This window comes from Carcharodon carcharias, chromosome 13, assembly GCF_017639515.1.
Source record: "Carcharodon carcharias isolate sCarCar2 chromosome 13, sCarCar2.pri, whole genome shotgun sequence".
In the NCBI taxonomy this organism is placed as follows: domain Eukaryota; kingdom Metazoa; phylum Chordata; class Chondrichthyes; order Lamniformes; family Lamnidae; genus Carcharodon; species Carcharodon carcharias.
Window position 1 is genome coordinate 31,330,225 of NC_054479.1, and position 23,301 is coordinate 31,353,525.

The following is a 23,301-nucleotide window of genomic DNA, read 5'->3' on the forward strand; positions in this document are numbered from 1 at the left end:
ATGAGGGAGAGGGGTAAAAGAGAGAAGGGATAAAAGAGAAAATGGGAGAGAGAGAAAGAAAGACGAAAGAGAAGGAAGGAAAAAACCAGAGGGAAGAAAGAGCAAAAGGAGAAAAAGAGAGAGGCCTCAGCTTGTGTAAGTACAGCATTAATTACTGCAGCATTGTGCTTGCTGCCACTTTCAGTCCGGATTAGATTTTCCTGAAGATTTACTGGGCAATTATCTTCTTCTCATGTACCTTTCCTTTTCTGCCTCATTTTTCTGTGACAGGTTATCGCTTTTAAGTGCTGTGCTGTCTGTGCTGCTCTTTTGTAATTCCTCAGATGCCTTGATGCTAGCTGGAGAGGTTTCTGCTGATTGTTCTGTGGCTGTAGGAGACAAGACGGAATTGTGTTCATATCTGTATAGTACAGGGACAACTTGGAATGTTTTAGTGCACATCATTATCCACAACTTACCAGCATCTTTGAGACACAAATTCCTTAAAAAGTTGCACATTTTAACAATGTTCATTTATAATTGTAAACGAACAAAAATAATTAATCCATCTGCCTTGTTCTTTCACCCAGAACATTTTTATTAAAGATCTGGTTTTAATTATTATTTTCATGCATTGTGAATTAAAACCAATTGGTAATTAGTTAAGTATATTTGAACACTTTTCTCCTTATCTTTACTACTTGTTTTACACTACTTTGTACACTTCACTAGCACAGTATCTACATTTTTTTAAAAAAGTATTGTTTTTGTAGAAAGGAAGTCACATGAAATTAATTCAAGTCTAATTAAATCTTTAACTTATTACAGTCAAAATTATACTCAATTAGTTTTCAAGGCAGACCAAGGGATTGGGAAGCCTACAAAGAACAACAGAGGACAACTAAAAAAGAAATAAGGAGGGAGAAGATTAAATGAGGGTAAACTAGCCAGTAATATAAAAGAAGATTGCAAGAGTTTTTTTAGATATATAAAGGGTAAGAAAGAGGCAAAACTGGCCATTGGGCTGCTGGAAAATTACGCTGGAGAAGTAGTAGTGGGGAACAAAGAAATGGCGGAGGAACTGAATAGATACTTTGCATCAATCTTCACAGTGGAAGACACTAGTGACATCCCCAAAGTTCAAGAGAGTCGGGGGGCAGAGGTGAGTATGGTGGCCATCACCAAGGAGAAGGTGCTAGAAAAACTGAAAGGTCTGAAGGTGGATAAATCACTTGGACCAGATGGATTACACCCCAGAGTTCTGAAGGAGATAGCTGAAGAGATAGTGGAGGCATTAGTGGTGATCTTTCAGGAATCACTCGAGTCAGGGAGGGTCCCAGAGGACTGGAAAATCGCTAATGTAACCCACCTGTTTAAGAAGGGAGTGAGGCAAAAGACGGGAAATTACAGGCCGATTAGCCTGACCTCAGTCGTTGGTAAGATTTTAGAGTCCATTATTAAGGATGAGATTTCAGAATACTTGGAAGTGCATGGTAAAATCAGGCAAAGTCAGCATGGTTTCATCAAGGGGAGGTCATGCCTGACAAATCTGTTAGAATTCTTTGAGGAGGTAACGAGTAGGTTAGACAAAGGAGAGCCAATGGATGTTATCTACTTGGACTTCCAGAAGGTCTTTGACAAGGTGCCGCACAGGAGGCTGCTCAGTAAGATAAGAGCCCATGGTGTTAGAGGCAAGGTACTAGCATGGATAGAAGATTGGCTGTCTGGCAGGAGGCAGAGAGTGGGGATAAGGGGTCCTTCTCAGGATGGCGGTCGGTGACTAGTGAAGTTCCGCAGGGGTCAGTGTTGGGACCACAACTTTGTACTTTATACATTAATGATTTAGATGAAGGAACTGAGGGCATCCTGGCTAAGTTTGCAGATAGTACAAAGATAGGTGGAGGGACAGGTAGTATTGAGGAGGCGGGGAGGCTGCAGAAGGATTTAGACAGGTTAGGAGAATGGGCAAAGAAGTGGCAGATGGAATACAACATGGGGAAGTGTGAGGTCATGCACTTTGGTAGGAAGAATAGAGGCATAGACTATTTTCTAAATGGGGAGAGAATTCAGAAATCTGGAGTGCAAAGGGACTTGGGAGTCCTAGTCCAGGAGTCTCTTAAGGTTAACTTGCAGGTTGAGTCGGTAGTTAGAAAGGCAAATGCAATGTTGGCATTTATTTCAAGAAGACTAGAATATAAAAGCAGGGATGTGCTGCTGAGGCTTTATAAGGCTCTGGTCAGACCACATTTAGAATATTGTGAGCAATTTTGGGCCTCGTATCTCAGGAAGGATGTTCTGGCCCTGGAGAGGGTCCAGAGGAGGTTCACGAGAATGATCCCAGGAATGAAAAGCTTAACATCTGAGGAACGTTTGAGGACTCTGTGTCTATACTCAATGGAGTTTAGAAGGATGAGGGGGGATCTGATTGAAACTTACAGAATACTGAAAGGCCTGGATAGAGTGGATGTGGGGAAGATGTTTCCATTAGTAGGAGAGACTAGGACCAGAGGGCACAGCCTCAGAGTAAAGGGAAGACCTTTTAGAACAGAGATGAGGAGAAACTTCTTTAGCCAGAGAGTGGTGAATCTATGGAATTCATTGCCACAGAAGGCTGTGGAGGCCAGGTCATTGAGTGTATTTAAGACCGAGATAGATAGGTTCTTGATTGGTAAGGGGATCAAAGGTTACTGGGAGAAGGTGGGAGAATGGGGTTGAGAAACTTATCAGCCATGATTGAATGGCGGAGCAGACGCGATGGGCCGAATAGCCTAATTTCTGCTCCTATGTCTTATGGTCTAATGGTCTACGGCAGGATCAAAGGAAATCAGTTCAGCGAGACAAAAGTTCAGCAGGTTATGACGTTAAAATTCAAATGTTAAGACAATGGTACAGGACAAAATTCTCCCCTGTGGTGCAGGTGGTGGAGGGGAATTAAAGAAGTGGGTATCAGTGGATGGTAGGCAGTGGAGGGAGCAGTACTGGCAACTTCTGGGGGATTAGGAGGAGCATTCAGTGATCCCCTTAAGGAATGCTGATGTGGCCACTTTATGTTCAGTGAAAAATCAGAAGAGTATCGGTATCCTAAATACATCATCAGATCCTGGTTTTAATTACACTGATGAGGCTCACATCTGTTTAGAGAAAATGGCGGGCATCTAAATTGACACCCACTCAAAAGACACGCCGACTTGCCGCCTAGCTGGGGCCTTCCTATTGGTAAGTTTTAAATAGGTTTTAGTCCCGCTATCAGCCAACTCTCACTGAAAAACAGGGCACAAGTGAGCTAAAAATTCACTTCATTGGATTGAATTGTGCATTGCACGAAACAAAGAAGTTCTCAGTGCACCATCCTGTTGTTAGGTTTTACACAACCAATGAACCAAAGTATGAAAAGGTACTTCAAATTAGAAATGACAAAGAACATAATGGCGTAAAACTTGGATTGGTAACAACGATCAGCCTGTCAGTGTCTGTCATTATTGCTGAAAGAATCTGACACCAACTTCCACATGTGCGCAGCTCACTTCAGAAATCCTACTCCTCCACAGGACATAGTACTATAGTCTTCAACGATGAAATCAATGTAGAAATCACTGATTTGGCGTCAATTTAAACTAGTTACCCACTCCAAAGACTGATGAAAAAGGGGAGTAACTGAGTTTTAAACAACATCCTGGGTCATGATTACTTATGAACAGCCTCATTTGCCTTGAAATAATTTTACCAGTGTGAAGTCTCATTCCTTCAGAAGAAAATTTAAGTATTGCGGATTTTATAAAAGTAAAAACTAAGGGCTGAATTTTCAGGGTCTCCTGAAGACAGGAACTGAGGCTGGAGTGGTGTGCTGAAAATTATGGCACCAAGCGCACCCCAATTTCAAGGGGCCAAACCTGGTGCATGCAATAATTAGCATTTTAGGGGAGGACAGGATAGGAATCCCAGTCTCCCTCCAATTGAAGTTGATTAACAGCCTAGAAAGTTGGTAAGAAATTTTAAGGAGTTAAAGTTCAGGTTTTTAAAGAGGCACATGGGTAAAACACACCTTCTGAAACAGATCAACTAGGAGGAGGCAGGTACAGCATGGGAAACCAGTCAAAGATCTCCCAGGGCATCACCCCAGGCCCATAAAAGGGTCAGTTGGGCAAAGGGGGATTCAGCTCTTAGTAGGGTCTGCTCTTGGTGCTGTGCAGGTGGTAAGGGGAGTGAGCACACCGTACCCAGGCGTTGAAAGGTCAGAATACCCTAGATTCATGGGCAGAGTAGGGGGCAAGGATGCCAAGGACAACTGGGTGGCCACTAACCTAGAAAGGCGGTTCCAGCTGGCAATGGGAGCACAATTGTCAGATTTTGGGCCCAGTGGCAATGAGGAGCAGTGCCCTCAACAGCAAGGGCAGAACTCTAGGCTTTTGGAGAGCATGGAAGAGGAAGGAAGGGCAGGAAGGCAACAGAGGCCAGATCCTGAACACAGGATATACCACCAAAATGGCACTACCTGGAGATAACAAGGCCCAGTGATGCAGGAGTGGTTGACGTGCTCGGTCAGTGGCTGTCAAAGTCACTGAAGCCTTAAACTTTTTCACTCTGGCTTCCAAGGATCAGCTTATTGGCATCTCTCAAATGGCTGTCCAATGCATCTCGCAGGTCACTGATGCTCTGCTTGCCAGAGCTGGACAGCACATTTATTTTATTAGAGACAAGCTTTTCAGGGACACAGTGCAATGGCTTTCACCTCCATCGCTGGATTCCCCCAGCTGAAGGGCATCATTTTTTGATTGCATCCATGTGGCCACCATTCTACCCATTGGCTGGGACAGTGAGATCTATCAAGGGGAAGGGCTTCCACTCCCTTAATGTCGAACAAGTCTGGGACCTCAACAAGGGCTTCATCCATGTGCTCTCACTTTCCTGACAGTTGTCACATCTCCATCTTCTGCAAGTCCAGACTGCCTCTGATCTTTACTTCAGTCCCTAAAGTGTGTGGATGGATATTCGGGGATAAGGGAAAGACCCCTTGAAGAAATGGCTACTGACCCTCAACAGGAGCCTCAGACAGAGGCGATACAACCAAAGCCACCTGCTCAGCTGGGCAAGCATTAATTCAGCCATCGGGCTTCTGAGGATGTGATTCTGGCATCTGGGCCAGTCAGGCTGTGCCCTCCAATACCCTTCTGCAAGGGTTTTGTTCATTACGGGGGGGGGGGGGGGGGGGGGGGGGTGTCTGCTGCCCTCTCCACAAAATGCCCCTGCTGCATGATGGGGTGGCCTACACATTCCACACTCTGGTGTGAGGACCTCCCTTCACTCCCTCACGGCCTCCAGCATCCAAACACAGTCGGCATCGATGAAGCGTGGGGAACTATCCCAGATGCCAGGCCTCTTGTTCTCCTGGAGAAGTGGAAGGCGTTGGCCCAAACTGGAGATCACTCCCTCAGGACAACCAGCAGCCTCACTGATGGCTGCCATGCGGAGTCTAAATGAGCCTCACGCTTCATCTGACCCCCCTCACCCCTCCGTTCCTGCTCCCAATAAGTGGGTAGGAAGCCTGTCTCCATTTTAGTTAAGAGCTCACATCGCCATGAATATCTGAACTTGAATCAGTTTCCCACAAAGCCAGGTTTCTGACCCAAACTTTCCACTTTTGTGGCAAAAATTCAGCCCTAATTCTTTTTAAGATCTGCCTTTGTTTTTAAATATCTCCCTTAATTCAACAGCCTGAATTTCACGCTTGGCAAGTGCCTGAGGTTGGTGGGCCTGGAAGTGGTGGGTTGGGGGGGGGGGGGGGGGGGGGGGGGGGGGGGGGGGGGGGGGGGGACTGTCTGGGGCCGGGTCGGGGGATTTAAAAGCAGCAGGGCAGCTCCCTGAAGGCTGCCAGGGGACATGGGGGGACCTGTTGAGTTCAAGGAAGTAAACTCTGTGGAATAGCTATAGCATCTGCACCTGCTGGGCAAGCTGGGGGGGTGGGCAAGTCCGGTGGGCACTCATCCCCCCCACCATGGTTCTCAGATGAGTGCCTGGGAATCCTTGTGGAGTGGTCAGTGCCAGGTGGGGCATCTTGATATCCAGGGATGGCAAGAGGAGGCCACTGCAGCTCACCAAGAAGGAATGGGCAGAGGTGGCAGCCCAGGTCAATGGCCACGATGTTTTGCAGTGCACATGGGTGCGGTGCCGTAAAAGGTTCAATGATCTGCTGCGCTCGGCAAGAGTGAGTACCGAGTTGGCATGGATCAGTGGAGAAGTGTTAAGGGCTGGCCATTCCCCCCATGGTGCTCAGGGGTGTAAGAGTCTGAGTGCCGACTGTCAATGATATCGGCGCCGGCCAAGGCGGTGTGCTCTGGTTGCTCGGCCTGATCGCTTTGTGGGTTGACAGCCATGACTTGGATGTACCCTGCAAGGTGCTCCTCAGGTGGGGTTGGCCAGGCTGCAATGGCGCTGCAGGTAGAGGGTGGACTAATCAATGCTCCTCTGTCCTTTCAAGAGAAGAGAAGCCATAACACCATCGAGAGGTCAAGGACAGGCAGAGCCCCCTAAACCTGATGATTCTGATGAGGTATGAGACGGATGCCCTGGAAATAGAGTGCCAACGCCCAGCTCAGTTCACCGGTAGTGGAGAGCAGGGGTCTCTGACAAAGGTAAGAGTGCAGCGCACAGATGCATGAGTGTCGGAGTGTGTAAATGTTGTTGTGTTGTCTCATCTGAAATGGAAACCTCAAACCTTCAGTCCCCATTGTTCATTGAAAGACGATGGCAACATGATGCAGATCTCCATTGTCTCACCAGTCTGCCGAGCATGCACAGTGACAGTGTGATGACTAATGCTAATGATGTAATTTTTCTCCCCTAGAACTGCCATAGCAACCGATTGCAGGACCCCGATGTGTCACGCCTGACGCTGGAGGACCAGGGCCTGTCAGATGTACCTGCGTCACACTCCCACCCTGCACCAGCCACCAGCACAGATACAAGCACCTCTGAGGTCATTAGATCGTCGGCTACAATGTCAGTGCACAGTGGGGAAAGCATGGCACACTCACATGAGGAGCAGGAGGAGGCAGAGAGCACCATCGGTCAGAGGACTGCTGGAGACCAGGACCGTGCTGAGTTGAGGCAGATGATGAGCCTCTGGTGTCGTCCGTTAGGTGGCAGATGCGCTGGATGTCAAGTGGGATGCGTGGGAGGATCTGGCGGAGATTCCTTAGAGTTTGCGTGCCATGGTCTCTGTCATGAAGGACTCCATGCAGAGCATGAGTACTGCACTGACCCTGAACACTGACAGCACTGCCTCCTCCACTAAGAAAGTGGCGACTCTCATGGAGAGGTAGTTCCAGGGACAGAATCAGGTGTCTGGGGGTTGCGCTCAGACCTACAAGACCTCACACAGGAAATCGCCTCAGGAGGTCACTGCTAGTATGAGAGATAGATGAGGCACCTAGTGTCTCTGCTAGGTGCCCATCCATCAATGGTGAGCGGGGAGGTCCAGACCGAACTCAAGCTGGTGGATGGGCTTTGTGCCGTTCCTGTGGGTTCCTCTCAGGGTGCTCTGGATGGCGGCAGCTGCTGCTTCGCCCCTCTGCCAGTGACTGTGCCATCTGATGAGGCCGCAACAATGGAGGAATGCCCAGCCATGGCACTGGACCCACCCTTACAGACAGTGGCCGCGCAGGCTCTGCCGGTCAGAGGATGACCGCCAAGGTCATCAGGGCCAACGTGACACCCAAGTCAGCAAGCCGCCTCCAATGTCACTGCCAACAATTAGGGGGGGAGGGGGCATCAAGATGCAGCACCCACCAATGTTCATTTAAATCACTGTGAGCACAAGAGGGACTTTCATGGGTGATCCCCCATTTGGCCACTATTTGTTAAGTTGTTTACAGGTGTGACTGTTAACACCTTAAAACATTGTGTTCATTGTCTGTAAGTGACAAGAGCATATAAATTTTGCTTTTGTGTTAATGGCCTGAGTAAGCTTCACTTGTTATGCAGGTGCAGGGCACACCGGTATCTCATGCTGGACTTGAGCAGCTCTAAACTTTATTGCACAGGTAGAGTGGACTTTGGGTTCAATGGAATGGGTCATTTCAAACAAACATTCGGCAAGGAAGCGGCACCCCTGGCATGAGGTGGCAGCCTCGCCTTGGCAGCCGAGCTGAAGATGCATTGAATCAAGGCCTCCCTGGTGACCCTGCCTCCCTGGAGGTTCCAGAGGTCTGCCTGCATGTCCTCACTGTGTTCCGCCTTGGGCTCCTCTTCTGATCCACCACTGGAGACATCCTTTGTACGCTGTGGAGTTGCTTCGAAATCCTCATCATCCAGTGGTTCCCCTCTTGCCGGAGTCAGATTGTGGAGAGCGCAGCATGCAACCACACGCTCTGGAGAATATAGCAGTGCTCCCTCTGAATGGTCCAGGCATCTGAATCTCATCTTCAGCAGACCAATGGTCTTCTCTATCACCACCCTGGTGGAGGCATGACTCCTATTATACCTCTGCTCTGCTTCTGTTCTTGGGTGCCGGAGAGGCACCATAAGCCACCTTTGTAAATGGATAGACCTTGTCACCCAGCAGCCATCCATTCAGTTGAGCTGGAGTATGAACAGCATTGGCACCTGTGAGCATCAGAGAATGCATGCGTCATGGGAGCTGCCAGGGTACCTTGCACAGACTTGCAGAATCTGCGTCCTGTGGTCACAAACTATCTACACATTCATGGAGTGGAATCCCTTCCTGTTCACGAAGGCACCCAGCTGACCCACTGGCACCTTGATGGCCACATGAGTGCAGTCGATTGCACCCTGGACGTGGGGTAATCCAGCAATTGCAGCAAAGCCTCTGGCTCACTCAGCCTAGCTGGCCTCATCTGTCCAATAATGAATAAATGTCATGACCAGCCTGAACAGTGCATCAGTCACCAGCTTGACACAACTGTGGACAGCTGATTGTGAGACTCCACACAGACACCCCACTGACCCTTGGAAAGAACCAGAGGTATAGAAGTTGAGGGCCGCTGTGACTTTCAGAGCCACTGGCATGAGGTGTCCACCCACACAGTTGGAGGTGATCTCAGGTCCAATCATCTGACAAATGGAGGTCACAGTCTCCCTGCAGAGGCGAAGCCTCCTTCGGCATTGCACCTCGGACATGTTGAGGTAGCTGCATCGCTGCCTGTAAATCCTGGCAGCAGGATGGTGATGTCTTTTGCCGCCCCTTCAGCCTTGGACTCCCTGCTGGCTCTGAGCCCCTTGTACCTGTGCCTCTCCTTCCACAGGTATCTCCCTGCAATGCTGCCTGAGGCCACCTGGCCTCCTCTCCCTTCTGCCCCTCTCTTCCTTCTCAGAGGAGATCCCTCAGTGGAGTAGACAATCCCCATTACCAGAGGAACAGAAGGCTGTCTGGTGACTGGAAGGATCCACACGGTATAAATCCTCCAGGGGCCTTGGAGACATCAATGAGTCCTGAAATAAAGGCTCACAATGCAAAGACTGAAGCTAAAAACAGAGATAAAGCTGTCATGTTTCACTGATGTAACCAGCAGCAAACTCTATCCTAAACTGCTCACTACTCACAATGGCAATGCTCCAGACCCATTTTATCCTGCCCTTGGATGACAATTTGATAGAAACCTGCCCGTTTTAGCCGTGCGATGAGCACGGAATCACGTGTGCAATGTAATATTTTGGTCAATAGGCTTTTTAATGGCCTTAATTGGCCCTTTAATTGTTGGCAGGCGTGGCTCCGGCTCCTGTGTGCGCCCTCTGACCTCAATGATGCACACGTGTACGATGAGGTTGGGACGCAGACCCGAGGTCATTTCTCACAATTTTACGTGTGTTCAGGTTGGGCACGCGCCCGACATTGGAACGTAAAATTCAGGCCCATGCGTAATGTCCTGGTCTTTGCTCTGCTTTCCGTACAATGATTGAAATGTAATTTACATTTTCTGCTTTCTACTTCCTGTTTTGCATTCTGTGAGAATCCTTCAGTCTCATTGGCTGAGCAGCCTGCCTGTTGCTGGATGTCAAAGATCCCCCTTGGAAGGCACCAAATTCAAACTCACGCCAGAATAGAGGAAGTCGGCACTTTAGAGTGCGCTGAAACTTACAAGATAAACAGAGAGCCATTCCTTTGTTGCTGACTGCAAAATCCACGCCAAAAGCAGCAAGTGTGGAATCCGAGTGGGCCATGTGTTTGCATACTGACCTTTCATCTCTATGACTTGGTGTTAAATACCAGGAAATTGACAGAGTGAAATGTAGTCTCCCAGTGACTTCCAAGGGTGGGTGCCCCAAGTGAACTGATTTTGGCTAGTGTCCCCAGAGTTCCTAGTGAGCTAGTAGGCAAGGTTTTACCACGTGAAAGATGCTATATAAATACAAGTTCTTGATGCTATTCTTCGTCCTCTTTTAATTCAGCACTAAATTTACAATCTCAGTGGATCTCCAAAATCGGTTGCTGGAAAAAGAAAATGGGGATGATTTTTAGCTGCCAAAAGGGGCGGACATGGAGGTAGGACCACCATTTTCTGGGAGGCGGGATGGGGGTGGAGTGTCAGGGCTACTAATTAATGGCCTGTAAAGGTCTATTATTGGAGGCCAACTGGAATCTTCCACCCAGCAGGTGTCGGGGAACAGGACAGCAGCCTGGAGACGGCCTCATGGTAACAGACCAGGGCCTACGCCCCCCCCCCCCCACCCCCGGCAGCCTTAAGAGGCTCTCCATGCATTGCAGCCTGACTATCAAAGCTTTTATTTTGCATTTTAGATTTTAAAAAGTTGGAGAGATGGCGACTCTATCTTCGGGCCTTCAGCTAAGGGCCCTCCAGCTTCACAAGACCGCCTGCCATCATTATTGGACGACGAGCCCATCCTCTGGCCATTAGTTGGCTAATTCGGATAAAATCACAGATGAGTGACTGTTCCCCACATAGTGTGGGCTTCTGACCCCCATTTGAGCTTGATGACAGGGTTCAGAAACCAGTGAGAAAAATCCTACCCAAGGTGGCATAGTGGAATCAGCGTCCAGGAATTTTGCAGCCAGTGGGTAATTTGAGACTAGTGCATAAATGAAAGAATAAATAAATAAATGAAATAAATGAAAGAGTTGAGGCACACGGCAAAGCAAAGAAGCAGTGCTTTACGCTGCACTGGAAGTATTTTTGCTGAGATGTGGAAGTGTGTTCTGATAATCAGCACACTGACACAACACAGGCTAAATATGGAAAGTGCACAGAAACTCAAACAAGGAAAGACAGATGGCAGCAGAGGGAATCAGACAGTCCCCAGAGTGAAAATAAACAGTGGCAATGTTTCCTTCAAACTTTGGGGAAACATTACTGTAGAGCGCTCTGCTCACCACATTATTTCTTCCCACAAAAAAAAATTAATCATTATGAAATGAGACCAACACTGCACTACAGAATTGGAAATCTCAAAACAAAGATTACCAAATGACGTTGCTTTATTTGTTCATTTCATCCTGGTCTAATTATTTGATGGAGCCTATTTAAGTTAGTGTGCTCTGTTAGTTGCCTTTGAGTGACTCCCACTGTAACCAAGCGGTCAGGTTTAAAGGAGATTGGAGATTGATTTAATGGAGAGTGTGAGAGGAGGACCCTGGGACAGGCAGTCAGCAGCAGAGGAAAGCAGAAGAGCTATAAAAACAGCGCGAGAAGCGACGAGAGTTTGAGAGCAGGGGTGACTGAGGGGGTTGGCTGAGGAGCGAGAAGGTACTCCTTTCCTTTTCTACCTTTCCTCAGAAAGAAGAGAGGCAGCCTAGGTAAGTAGAAACTGGTGAGTAAATTAGAAAAGTGTAATATTTTTAAACAAGTTCCTATACTTGGATTTAACTGAGATGCGTCTGGAATAAGGGAAATTCTGGGCCAATATAATAAAGTAATGTAAATAATGCAAAGTAGAATAAAGTTAACGTAAGGGAAGTAGAGTTAAGACATGGCAGGGCAACTCAGTCAAATGGAATGCGTGTCCTGTAAGATGTGCAAAGTCATGGACGCCACCAGTGTCCTAGATGACCACATGTGCAGGAAGTGCTGTCAGCTGCTGAAACTTGAGCTTCAGGTTTCAGAGTTGGAGCGGCGGCTGGAGTAACTGAGGCGCATCCGCAAGACTGAGAGCTACATGGATAGCACGTTCGGAGAGGTCGGTTGGGGGGGTGGTGGGGTGGGGGGGTCACACCTCAGCTTAAGGGCCTGGAGACGGAGAGGGAATAGATGACCACCAGGCAGTCCAAGAGGTCTAGGCAGGTAGCGCAGGAGTCTCCTGGAGTCCCGCTCGCAAATCGGTTTTGGGTTTTGGAAGCTGGTGAGGGTGTTGGTTCCTCAGAGGAATGCAGTCAGAACCAGGTTTGTGGTACCAGGGGCGGCTCGGCTGTACAGGAGGAGAGGAAGAGGAAAGGAAGAGCTATAATGATAAGGGATACATTGGTTAGGGGAGCAGACGGGTGTTTCTGTGGCCGTAGATGTGACTCCAGGGTGGTATGTTGCCTCTCTGGTGCCAGGGTCAAGGATGTCACAGAGCGGCTGCAGGACATTCTTCTGGGGGAAGATGATCAGACAGAGGTCGTGGTCCATATTGGTACCAAAGACTTAGGCAGGAAGGGGGATGTGGTCCTGCAATCAGATTTTGGGGAGCTTGGTAGAAAATTAGCAAGCAGGACCTCAAATGTAGTAATCTGCAGATTGCTCCCAGTGCCACGTGCCAGTGAGTACAGAAATAGGGGGATAAGGTATATGAATGCGTGGTTGGAATGATGATGCAGGAGGGAGGACTTTAGATTCCTGGGACACTGGGACTGCCTCGGTGGGGGGTGATGGCACCTGTACAAGCTGGAAGGGTTACACCTGAACAGAGCTGGGACTGAGTTCCTTGTGGGGTGTTTTGCTGGTGGTGTTGGGAGGGCTTTAAACTAACTCAGCAGGGGTGTGAGAACCAAGAGCAAATATTAGAGAGGAAAACCAGGGTGCAAAAAATACTGGGAGGGACAGATAGTACTAGTATAGAGAATTGTAAGCTAATAGGTAAAGCCGTGGTGAGGGAGAAAGTAATAAAATCTAAATCAGTGTTACTGTGCATATATGTGAATGCACGGAGTACAGTAAATAAGATTGGAGAGTTACAGGCGCAGATTGTCATGATGCCATATGACGTTGTGGCGATAACAGAGACCTGGCTCAAGGAAAGGCAGGACTGGGTGTTAAATATTCCTGGGAGATAGGAAAGGAGGAGGGGTGGTTAAGGAGAGCATTGCAGTGCTGGAGAAAGAGAATGTCTCAGAGGGTTCAAGGACAACATCAATTTGGCTAGAGCTAAGGAACAAAAAGGATGTAATTACATTGCTCGGTGTAGCCTATAGACTGCCAAATAGGGAGAAGGACATAGAAGAACAAATCTGCAGGGAAATTACAGAGAGATGCAAGCATTATAGAGTAGTTATAATGTGGGACTTTAATTACCCCAATGTTGACTGGGACAGTGGTAGTGTAAAGGGTGGAGAGGGGCAAAAGTTCCTAGATTGTGTTCAGGAGAATTTTCTACAGTAGTATGTGTCCAATCCAACAAGAAAAGATGCAGGGTGGACCAGGTTCTTGGAAATGAGGTGAGCCAAGTAGATCAAGTGTCAGTGGGGGAACATTTAAAAGACAGTGATCTTCGTATTGTACATTTTACGGTGATGATAGAAAAGGACAATAGGCAATCCAAAGTAAGAATAATTAACCCGACGAGTGCCAACTTCAATGGGGCAAGAACGGAGCTGGGCCAGATAGACTGGAACGAAAGATTAGCAGGAAAAACTGTAGCGGAACAATGGGCTACTTTCAAAAAAGAATTGGTTTGGGCACAGTCAAGGTATATGCTATTGAAAGAGAAAGGTAGGGCAAACAAATACAGAGCTCCCTGGATGAAAAAGGAGATAAGGGTGGTAAAAGGAGGAGTAGGGCCGATTAGGGACCTAAAAAGGAATTTACACAAGGACGAAGGGGCCATGGCTGAGGTATTAAATAAATACTTTACATCTGTCTTTACTAAGGAGGTAGATGCTACCCAAGTCATGATAACAGACGAGGAAACACTGTCACTAGAAGGGTTCAAAATTGATAAGGAGGAAGTGTTGAATAGACTGTCGGTACTTAAAGTTGACAAGGCACCGGGACTGGATGAGATGCATCCAAGGATATTGAAGGAAGTAACAGTAGAAATTTCAGGGGCACTGGCCATAATTATTCAGCCTTCCCTAGACTCAGGGGAGGTGCCAGAGGACCGGAGAATTGCAAACATTACGCCCTTGTTTAAAAAAGGCTGTAAGGATAAGCCCAGCAATTACAGACCAGTCAGTTTAACTTCAGTGATAGGCAGGATTCTAGCAACAATTATTCGGGATAGAATTAGTAGTCACGTGGAAAAATATGGGTTGATAAGGAAAAGCAGCATGGATTTCTAAAGGGGAAATTGTGCTTAACTAACCTGCTGGAGTTTTTTTGAAGAGGTAACCGAAAAGGTCAATGAGGGTAATACTGTTGATGTGGTGTACATGGACTTTGAAAAGGCATTTGCTACAGTGTCACACAACATACTTGTGAGAAAAGTTATTGCTCATGGAATAAAAAGGACAGTAGCAACGTGGATACAAAATTGGCTGAAAAATAGGAAGCAGAGAATAATGGTCAATGGATATTTCCGGGCTGGAGGAAGGTTTGTAGTGGGGTTCCCCAGGGGAATCGGTATTGGGCCCTTTGCTTTTCCTGATATATATTGATGATCTAGATCTTGGTGTGCAGGAGATAATTTCAAGGTTTGTGGATGATACAAAGCTTGGGAATGTTGTAAACTGCGAGGAGGACAGTGTAGAACTTAAAAGGACATAGATAAGTTGGTGGTGTGGGCAGATAGGCAGCAGATGAAGTTCAATGTGGGAAGGTGTGAGGTGATGCATTTTGGTAGGAAGAACATGGACAGACAATATAAAATAAGGGTGAAATTTTGAAGGGGGTGCAGGAGCAGAAAGACCTGGGTGTATATGCGCATAAATCATTGAATGTGGCAGGACAGGTGGAGAGAGCAGTTAATAAAGGAAAGAGTATCCTGGGCTTTATTAATGGAGGGCATAGAGTACAAGAGCAAGGAGGTTATGCTGAATTTAAATAAGACGCTTGTTAGACCTCAGCTGGAGTATTGTGTACAGTTCTGGGCACCATATTATAGGAAGGATGTGAACACATTGGAGAGAGTGCAGAAGAGGTTTACAAGAATGTTTCCAGGGATGAGAAACTTCAGCTATGAGGATAGATTGGAGAGGTTGGGACTGTTCTCCTTGGAGAGAAGAAAGCTGAGAGGAGATTTGATAGAGATGTTCAAAATCATGAGAGGGCTAGACAGAGTAGATAAGGAGAAGCTGTTCCCGCTCATAGAAGGATCAAGAACGAGAGGGCACAGATTTAAAGTGATTTGCAAAAGAAGCTAATGTGACGTGAGAAAAAAACTGATTCACACTGCGAGTGGTTTGGGTTTGGAATGCACAGCCTGGATGTGTGGTGGAGGCAGGTTCAATCGAGGCATTCAAGAGGGCATTGGATGATTATTTGAATAGAAACAATATGCAGGGTTACAAGGAAAAGGCAGGACAATGGCACTAGGTCATAATGCTCATTGGAGAGCCAGTGCAGAAACGATGGGCTGAATGGCCTCTTTCTGTGCTGTTAAAATTCTTTGATTCTGTGATAAATATAAATGTTGCATGAAGATCTTTATTTGTGACTATATCAAATTGCAGCTGCAACAGGGTTATTCAGTGGAAAAGTTGCCCAAAAGCATTAAACCAGATGGTAACATTTCATTTTAAAAGCATGCTTTAAAGTACTAAATACTTAGCACTGCTGTAATCATGTAATGTCCAACCCATACAAAGAAACAGCTGCTTGGTAATACCATAACAACACTGCTATTTATTTAGATTTTAATACAGCTGTAAAACAACTAATTAGGTTCTAAGTATTAACTAAGATTGTGCAATGGAGTATTAATTTGTAATAATTACTGACGATGAATAAAAATGTGTTACCATCTCATTTGGTGATTAGGTTTTCAGCTTTTATCCTGAACCTCATGTAGTTCTTTTAAGAATAATCCAAATAATGAAAGTCAAGAGCTGAATAAACTCACTGTACTTCCTGTGTAATCAAACTTCTATCATTCTAGAATTGACCTATTGTTTGTACAAAACTAATTACAATATGCTAAAACATTTTAATTCCAATTAAAACATTTTAATTTCTCATTAAATTTATGTTAATCACCCATAGAAATTAGATCCATGGATTTAACAGTTCTAATGCCAGAAAACAATCATTAATTGACTTGTGCTGTGAATGGGGTGGATTAGTATGCCTGAGATCTTCAGGTCAAAACTCACCATGACCAGTTGTGAAACTGAATTTAATAAATCAGATAATGTGTAGACCAGCATGAAAGTTATCACGCTGCTGTAAATGCCCAGCTGGTTCAGTAATGTCCTTCAGGGGAGGGAGTCTGCCAATCCTATCCTGTCGAGATTACATATGACTACAGCCTCGCACAACGTGACTGTGCCTTAATGGCCTTGGAATTCAGTTATAAAGAATACTACAAAATCTAAAAATAAAAAAAAAATCTGACGCATCTATCCTATACTGCCCAGTCATCATGTCAAGACAAGGCTTAGGCAATCTCAGCACAGATAACCCTACAAGAGTTTCCTCATCAATCTCCACTTGCTGATCTAGTCTGTGAGGCAGTGCTCCCAGTTTGGAGACTGGAGCCCAGTTTGGGAGAACTGCCCACAGGCCAGGTAATGGATTAAACATAGAGAAATTCTACACAGTCATATTTTTTCAGGCAAAATCCCAGATTCCTTCATCACCATCCCAGGATATGTCCTGTCACACTAGCAGGTGTATCAGATAGGGGCCACAATCAGGTATAATCAGATACAATCAGCCTCGAGTTTTTTTCATCCATTCATGGGATGTGGGCTTTGCTGGCTGGGGCAGCATTTATTGCCCATCTCTAATTGCCCTTGAGAAGGTGGTGGTGAGCTGCCTTCTTGAACGCTGCAGTCCATGTGGTGTGGGTCCTCCCTAACAGCACTGTGGGTGAGTTCCAGGATTTTAACCCAGCGACAGTGAAGGAAACGCGATATATTTCCAAGTCAGGGTGGTGAGTGGCTTGGAGGGGAACTTGCAGGTGGAAGTGTTCCTGTGTATCTGTTGCCCTTGTCCTGCTAGATGGTAGTGGTTGGGGGTTTGGAAGGTGCTATCTAAGGAGGCTTGGTGTGTGCAGCATTGACCTGAAGCCGTGAGAGTTCATGAGGCTCAAAGCTAAAGTGGTTCAAGGAGAAGGCGAACCACCATCTTCTGAGGATAACTACAGATAGACAATAAAATGTGGCTGAGTCAGTGACCCAGATAACCCAAGGTCAATTTTTAAAAAGGTTTTACTCACCTAGTTTCAGCAACATGCTGGAAAAGGTCATATCTTACAAATTTGAAGATGTTTTTGAAGACACCACATTAACGGATGAGGATAGCCCACTAGACATTATCTACCTGGACTTCCACAGAGCAATTAATCAGGTACCTCAAGTAATTTACTGCACAACACTGAATATTGACATCAAGGCAGCATTTGACTGAGTGTGGCATAAAAGAGTCCCAGCAAAACTGAGGTCAATGGGAATCAGGGGACAAACTCTCCACTGGTTGGAGCCATACCTAGCACAAATGAAGATGGTTGTGTTTGTTGGAGGTCCATCATTTCAATCCCAGGACATCGCTGCAGGAATTCCTCAGGCCCAACCATCTTCAGCTGCTTCATCAATGACTTTCCTTCCATCACAAGGTCAGAAGTTGGGATGTTCGCTGATGATTGCCCAATGTTCAGCACCATTAACAGCTCCTCAGGCACCAAAGCAGTCTGTGTCCATATACGGCAAGACCTGGACAAAATTCAGGCTTGGGCTGATAAGTGGCAAGTAACATTCACGCCACACAAGTGTCAGGCAATGACCATTGCCAACAAGAGAGAACCTGACCATCTCCCCTTGACATTCAATGGCATTACCATCACTGAATCCCCCATTATCAACAACCTGGGGTTTACAATTGACCAGAAACCGAACTGGACTAGCCATAGAAATACTGTGGCTACAAGAGCAGGTCAGAGGCTGGGAATTCTGCAGAGAGTAACTCACTTCCTAACTCCCCAAAGCCTGTCCACCATCTACAAGGCACAAGTTAAGAGTTTGATGGAATACTCTCCATGGCTGGCTGAGTCCAACTCCAACAATACCTAAGAACTCAACATTATCGAGCATAAAGCAGCCCGCTTGATTGGCACCCCATCCACCACCTTAAAAATTCAGTCCCTCCACCACCGCAGCACAGTAACAGCAGTGTGTGTGCCATCTACAAGATGCACTGCAGGAATTCACCAAGGGTCCTTCCACAGCACCTTCCAAACACCCAACTACTACCATCTAGGAGGACCAGGGCAGCAGATACATGGGAACACCACCACCTGGAAGTTCCCCTCCAAGTCATCCACCATCCTGACTTGGAAATATATCGCCGTTCTTTCACTGTCACTGGGTCAAGATCCTGGAACTCCCTTCATAACAACACTGATTGTACCTACACCACATGGACTGCAGCGGTTCAAGAAAACAGCTCATCAGCACTTTCGCAATGGCAGTTAGGGATGGGCAATAAATCCTGTTGTAGCCAGTGACATCCACAACCAGTGAACAAATGAACAAAAAAAAAAATGGCGAATTAGTGTGATAAAGAATTGCTCCAGCCCAATGACAACAACATATCAATGGCCATGGACCTCGATGGGACACGGGTTGCTGTTGATGACTCACGGGGATCAATGTTAGAATCATTGATCTTTATTATCTTTATTGAAGAAGGGGATAAAGGTGCTGGATGAAATGATCTGAAAGTTTGAGGCTGATACGAAAATCTGTGCAGGTGTTAGGATGGTGTAGGAGCCTAAACTAGTGCAAGCAGATCTAAATATGTTAGCGTTCTGGGCTTGTTCACCAACATTAAGCATACTGACACCCTACAAGGAACACAACTCATGCCTGTGGTCAAAGAAAAAGACCTTGGGATCATAGCTCATTTCGGTACTGGACTAACAATCCAGGGGGGTTGCCAGTTCAAAACCCACAAGCACACTGTGAAATTGAATTCTGGCAATTTATGGGCCAACACCAGAAAATCATAAAAATTTCTCCAGCACCATGAAAATCCAACTGGCTTACTCATGTACCATCATCCCTACCCACCTGGGATCAGACACAGATGCAGAGGAAAGATTACTCTCTCACCAAAATGTGCTTGAACCCCAGAATATGACCAGAATCCACAGTGCATCATGTTATTTTCAATTTCCACACCAGCTATCATATGAACTGAGTGAAGCTGTTAAATCAGTGCAAATTAGGGCAAATGTTGCTGTAAAGAAACTGGAGTGAGATTGCCACAATTATTTCACATATAGTCCATATAACTAGCAGGATTTGGACCCTCGTGTTTAGCACACTGTGCTATCGACAAATGAACATCATGGGTGGCTTCACATCATTTCAAAAAGCTACTTTTTATCCTGATACATGTGGTGTAATAGGGAGACCAAACTACAACTTTCTCTATTGGTTTAGTGATTTCATATTATCCCAATTAACTAATGTAATCTTCTCACTGTACTAAAAATATTTATGTGCAGCAAAACTGATTAGCTGTAGAATGCATTCAATCAGTGCTTTAATAGCTCAGCACATTTATTATAATAAATCTATTGATACAGTAATTATGTTGAATTAATATATAAATACAATCACTAATTAAACTGAAAGCTGAAGAGAAAGCTTCACAGGAACGAACATTCACACAAAGAGAGAAGCTGTACAGATCATGCTCTATATGCTTCTGTTCAGCCTAAAAACAAACCCATTGATCATTTGTCAGCAAGCAGATTTGCCTTAATAAGGGATCTAAAAAAAAATCAAGGCCATCATATTAAAAAGATAGCACTTTAAAAAAAAAGCACCAACATGATTTGACAGGCGCCTGAGGGTTCTGATACAAGACATGTGCTTTGTGAGTCCTTTGCCCTCATCTTTAATGGCTCACAATCAAGGACTGTTCCTCAGATTGGTAGGATGCACATCTAGTTCCATTTTTAAAAGTGGGGGCCAAGACTTATTAGTTTGACTTCAGTTCTAGGTAGGACACTTGAAGGGATCATAAGAGATGTTCTATATCATCACCTTGACAGAGAAGCAATCAACATGGTTTCTGGAAAATGTCTTACAAAATTTGAAGAATTTTTTTTGAAGAAGTCACCACATCAATGGATGAGGGTAGCCCAGCAGACATTATCTACCTGATAATGATATTTGATCACGTACCTCACAGTAGTTTATTGCACAAGATAGAACGTTGTGGGATTAGTGGGAAGCTTCTACAGTAGATAAAGAATTGCTCCAGAGGCAGCAACATTTCAATGGCCATGGACCTCCGTGGGTGCCAGTGATGTCCAACAGGGATCAATGTTAGGATCATTGATCTTTATTATCTTTACTGATGGGGTGGATAAAGGTGTTGGATGAAATGATCTGCAAGTTTGAGGATGATCCGAAGATTTGTGCAAGTGTTAGGAATGTGGAGGAGCCTAAATAAGTGCAAGAAGATCTAGCTATGCTAGCGTTAAGGGCTTGTTTGCCAACGTTAAGCATACTGACACCCTACAAAGAAAACACTGACACCTGTGGTCAAAGAAAAAGACCTGGGGATAATAGCTCATCTTGGCACTGGACTAACTATCCAGGGAGTTGCCAGCTCAAATCGCACAAGCACACTGTGAAATTGAATTCTGGTACCTTTTGGGCCAACACCAAAAAAACCATAAATGTATCCAGTACCATAAGAATCCACTAGTTTACTCTTTTTCCATCATCCCTACCCACTTTGACTTGCTAAAGCCAGCATTTGTAAGAAAACAAAATGACACTTCAACAAATTCATCAGCAATCGCCCAGGTATTGCATCAGAATAAGACTTGTTACCACGTTCCTCATCATAGATTCCAGCATTTTTCCTATTGCTTATGTCAGACTAACTGGCCCAAAGTTCCCTGTTTCCTGTCTTTCCTTTCTTGAATGGCAGGGTTACACTTACTACCTTCCAACCCATAGGCACTCTCCTAGAATTTAGGGAATCCTGCAAGGTCAAGACCAATGCATCAACTATCTTTATAGCTACCTCTTATAAAACTCAAGGGTGTAATGTAGAATGTCTGTTCATGGGATGTCTGTTTTTAGTTCCATTAATTTATATTTCTTTACTAATACACTGTAACCTCTCCAGTCCAGAAATCCATAATCCAGAAACACCAGTTGTCTGGGGTTTTTTTTGAGTCATCCCACGCAACTTAGACACTCACCATCCATGGTGCTATAACAAAACATGAAATAGTGAATGTGATGGTCTTTATGCTTACTTTAATGGTCCTGCTTCTGTTGTGTGCAGTACTACGTCTAAATTAGAGCTTCTAAGAGGGGAAGGAGTAAAAGCTGCTGAATATAAGACTAACACCATATGGATGTTTCAGTGGGATAAAGAGGATAAAGAAAAGTTGACTAAATAGGTAGGAATTAAAATTACAGTTAGGCATTCCAATGTTACTCTATAGTCCAGAAAATTTCAGAACCCAGAAATGTCTTGGTCCCAAGCAATCTGGATTGGAGAGTTTACAGTGTACTAATATTCTTAAGTTCCTCAGTTACTAGGTCTTTGGTTACCCACTATTTCAGGAATGTTTTTGCGGCTTCTACTGTGAAGACAGATACAAAATATTTATTTAAAGTCCTTGCCTTTTCCTTATTTCCATTTATAGTTTGTCCTGTCCCTGCCTCTATGGGACTTGCCTTTGCTCTCACTAATTTCTTCCTTTTTGCATACCTATATAAAAACCTTTACAATCTGTTTTTATGCCTCTAGCTCAGCGGTTTCCAAACAGTGGGTCACAACCCCTAATGAGCCACGAGCTCCCTCCCCTTAAAGACAGCAATGGTGTCTGTCGAGTGTTCACTCTGGTGGTCAGTCCTGGCATCAGCTCTGGAGATCCAGTGTGTGTGGCTTAAGGAAATAAGCTCTGAGGCCTGATTGCTGTATCCAACAAAGCCAACAAAATGATAGGGCAACAAACATCCCTGTCTGCTCTCCAATCCACTCCCCTCCCACAGATTCCTACCCCACTGCTTTCACAGCTCTACACCACTTCCCCCACAAACCCCCCCACCCCCACCCCAACTCTCATAGCTCTACCTCCCCCATGCTGCTCTCATAATTTCTCTCCCAGCCAGCTCTCTCAGCTTCCACCATCTGCCCCCACACTTCCCCACCCCCCATGGTTCTCACTCTGGGGCCATGCCAATATTCCGGCATCAAAATGGGATCACAGTGGGAAAAAGTTTGGGAAGCACTGCTCTAGCTAGTTTACTCTCTCATCCTTTGCAGATTTTAAAATCCTCCCAATCCTCAATCTTACTTCTTGTTTTGGAAATATTTTAAGCCTCTTCCTTTAATCTAATACTGTCCTTAACTTCTAGTTTGTCATGATTGAGCCATTTTTGTGGGCTTTTGATTCCTTAAAGGAAATGTATAATCATTGGAAATTATGAAATAATTCTTTAAATGTTTGCCATTGCCTGTCTACAGTCATATCTTTTCATGCAGTTTTCCAATCTACCTTAGCTAACTAAACCCTCATATCTATGCAGTTTGCTCACTCAGATTTAAGACTCTAGTATTGTATGAACTAAATCACTCTCAAACTCAATGTAAAATGTATTGTATTATAACTCTTACCTAGAGGCTCCTTAATTATTATTTAACCCTAACTAATGGCACAATAATGGAACTAAATTAGCTTGTTCCCTACCTGATTCCCCAACATACTGATCTAGAAAGTTATCTTGAATGCTTTTATGAACTTGCTCTCTACACGATTACTGCAAATTTGTTTTGTCCAATCTATATAAAAACCCCCAGGATTACTGTATGACATTAACTGTATGCACTTCTAGTTTCCTGCCTTAAACTCTATCCAATATTACAACTATTGTTTGGTGGGAATAGGGACCATTTGGTTTCTGCCTCTTATTTTTACTTACCTCGGCCCAAACTTGATTTTCTGAGCTAAGAGTCCTCTGTCTAGTGTCTTTATTCTATTGTTTATTATCAAAGCATCCCCTACTCCAAATTAGTCAAGCAA

The 23,301-nt window shown here is 45.3% G+C and overlaps 1 protein-coding gene across 1 annotated transcript in view; it reads right to left on the bottom strand.

Moving 5' to 3' along the window:
- cux2b (cut-like homeobox 2b) overlaps nt 1-23,301 on the bottom strand; it is a 463,358-nt gene that overhangs the window by 73,040 nt on the left and 367,017 nt on the right. Inside the window, 3 exon segments of the mRNA XM_041203041.1 lie at nt 239-368; nt 8,085-8,299; nt 21,146-21,179. Of these exon segments, the coding sequence (XP_041058975.1) occupies nt 239-368; nt 8,085-8,299; nt 21,146-21,179 (379 nt within the window).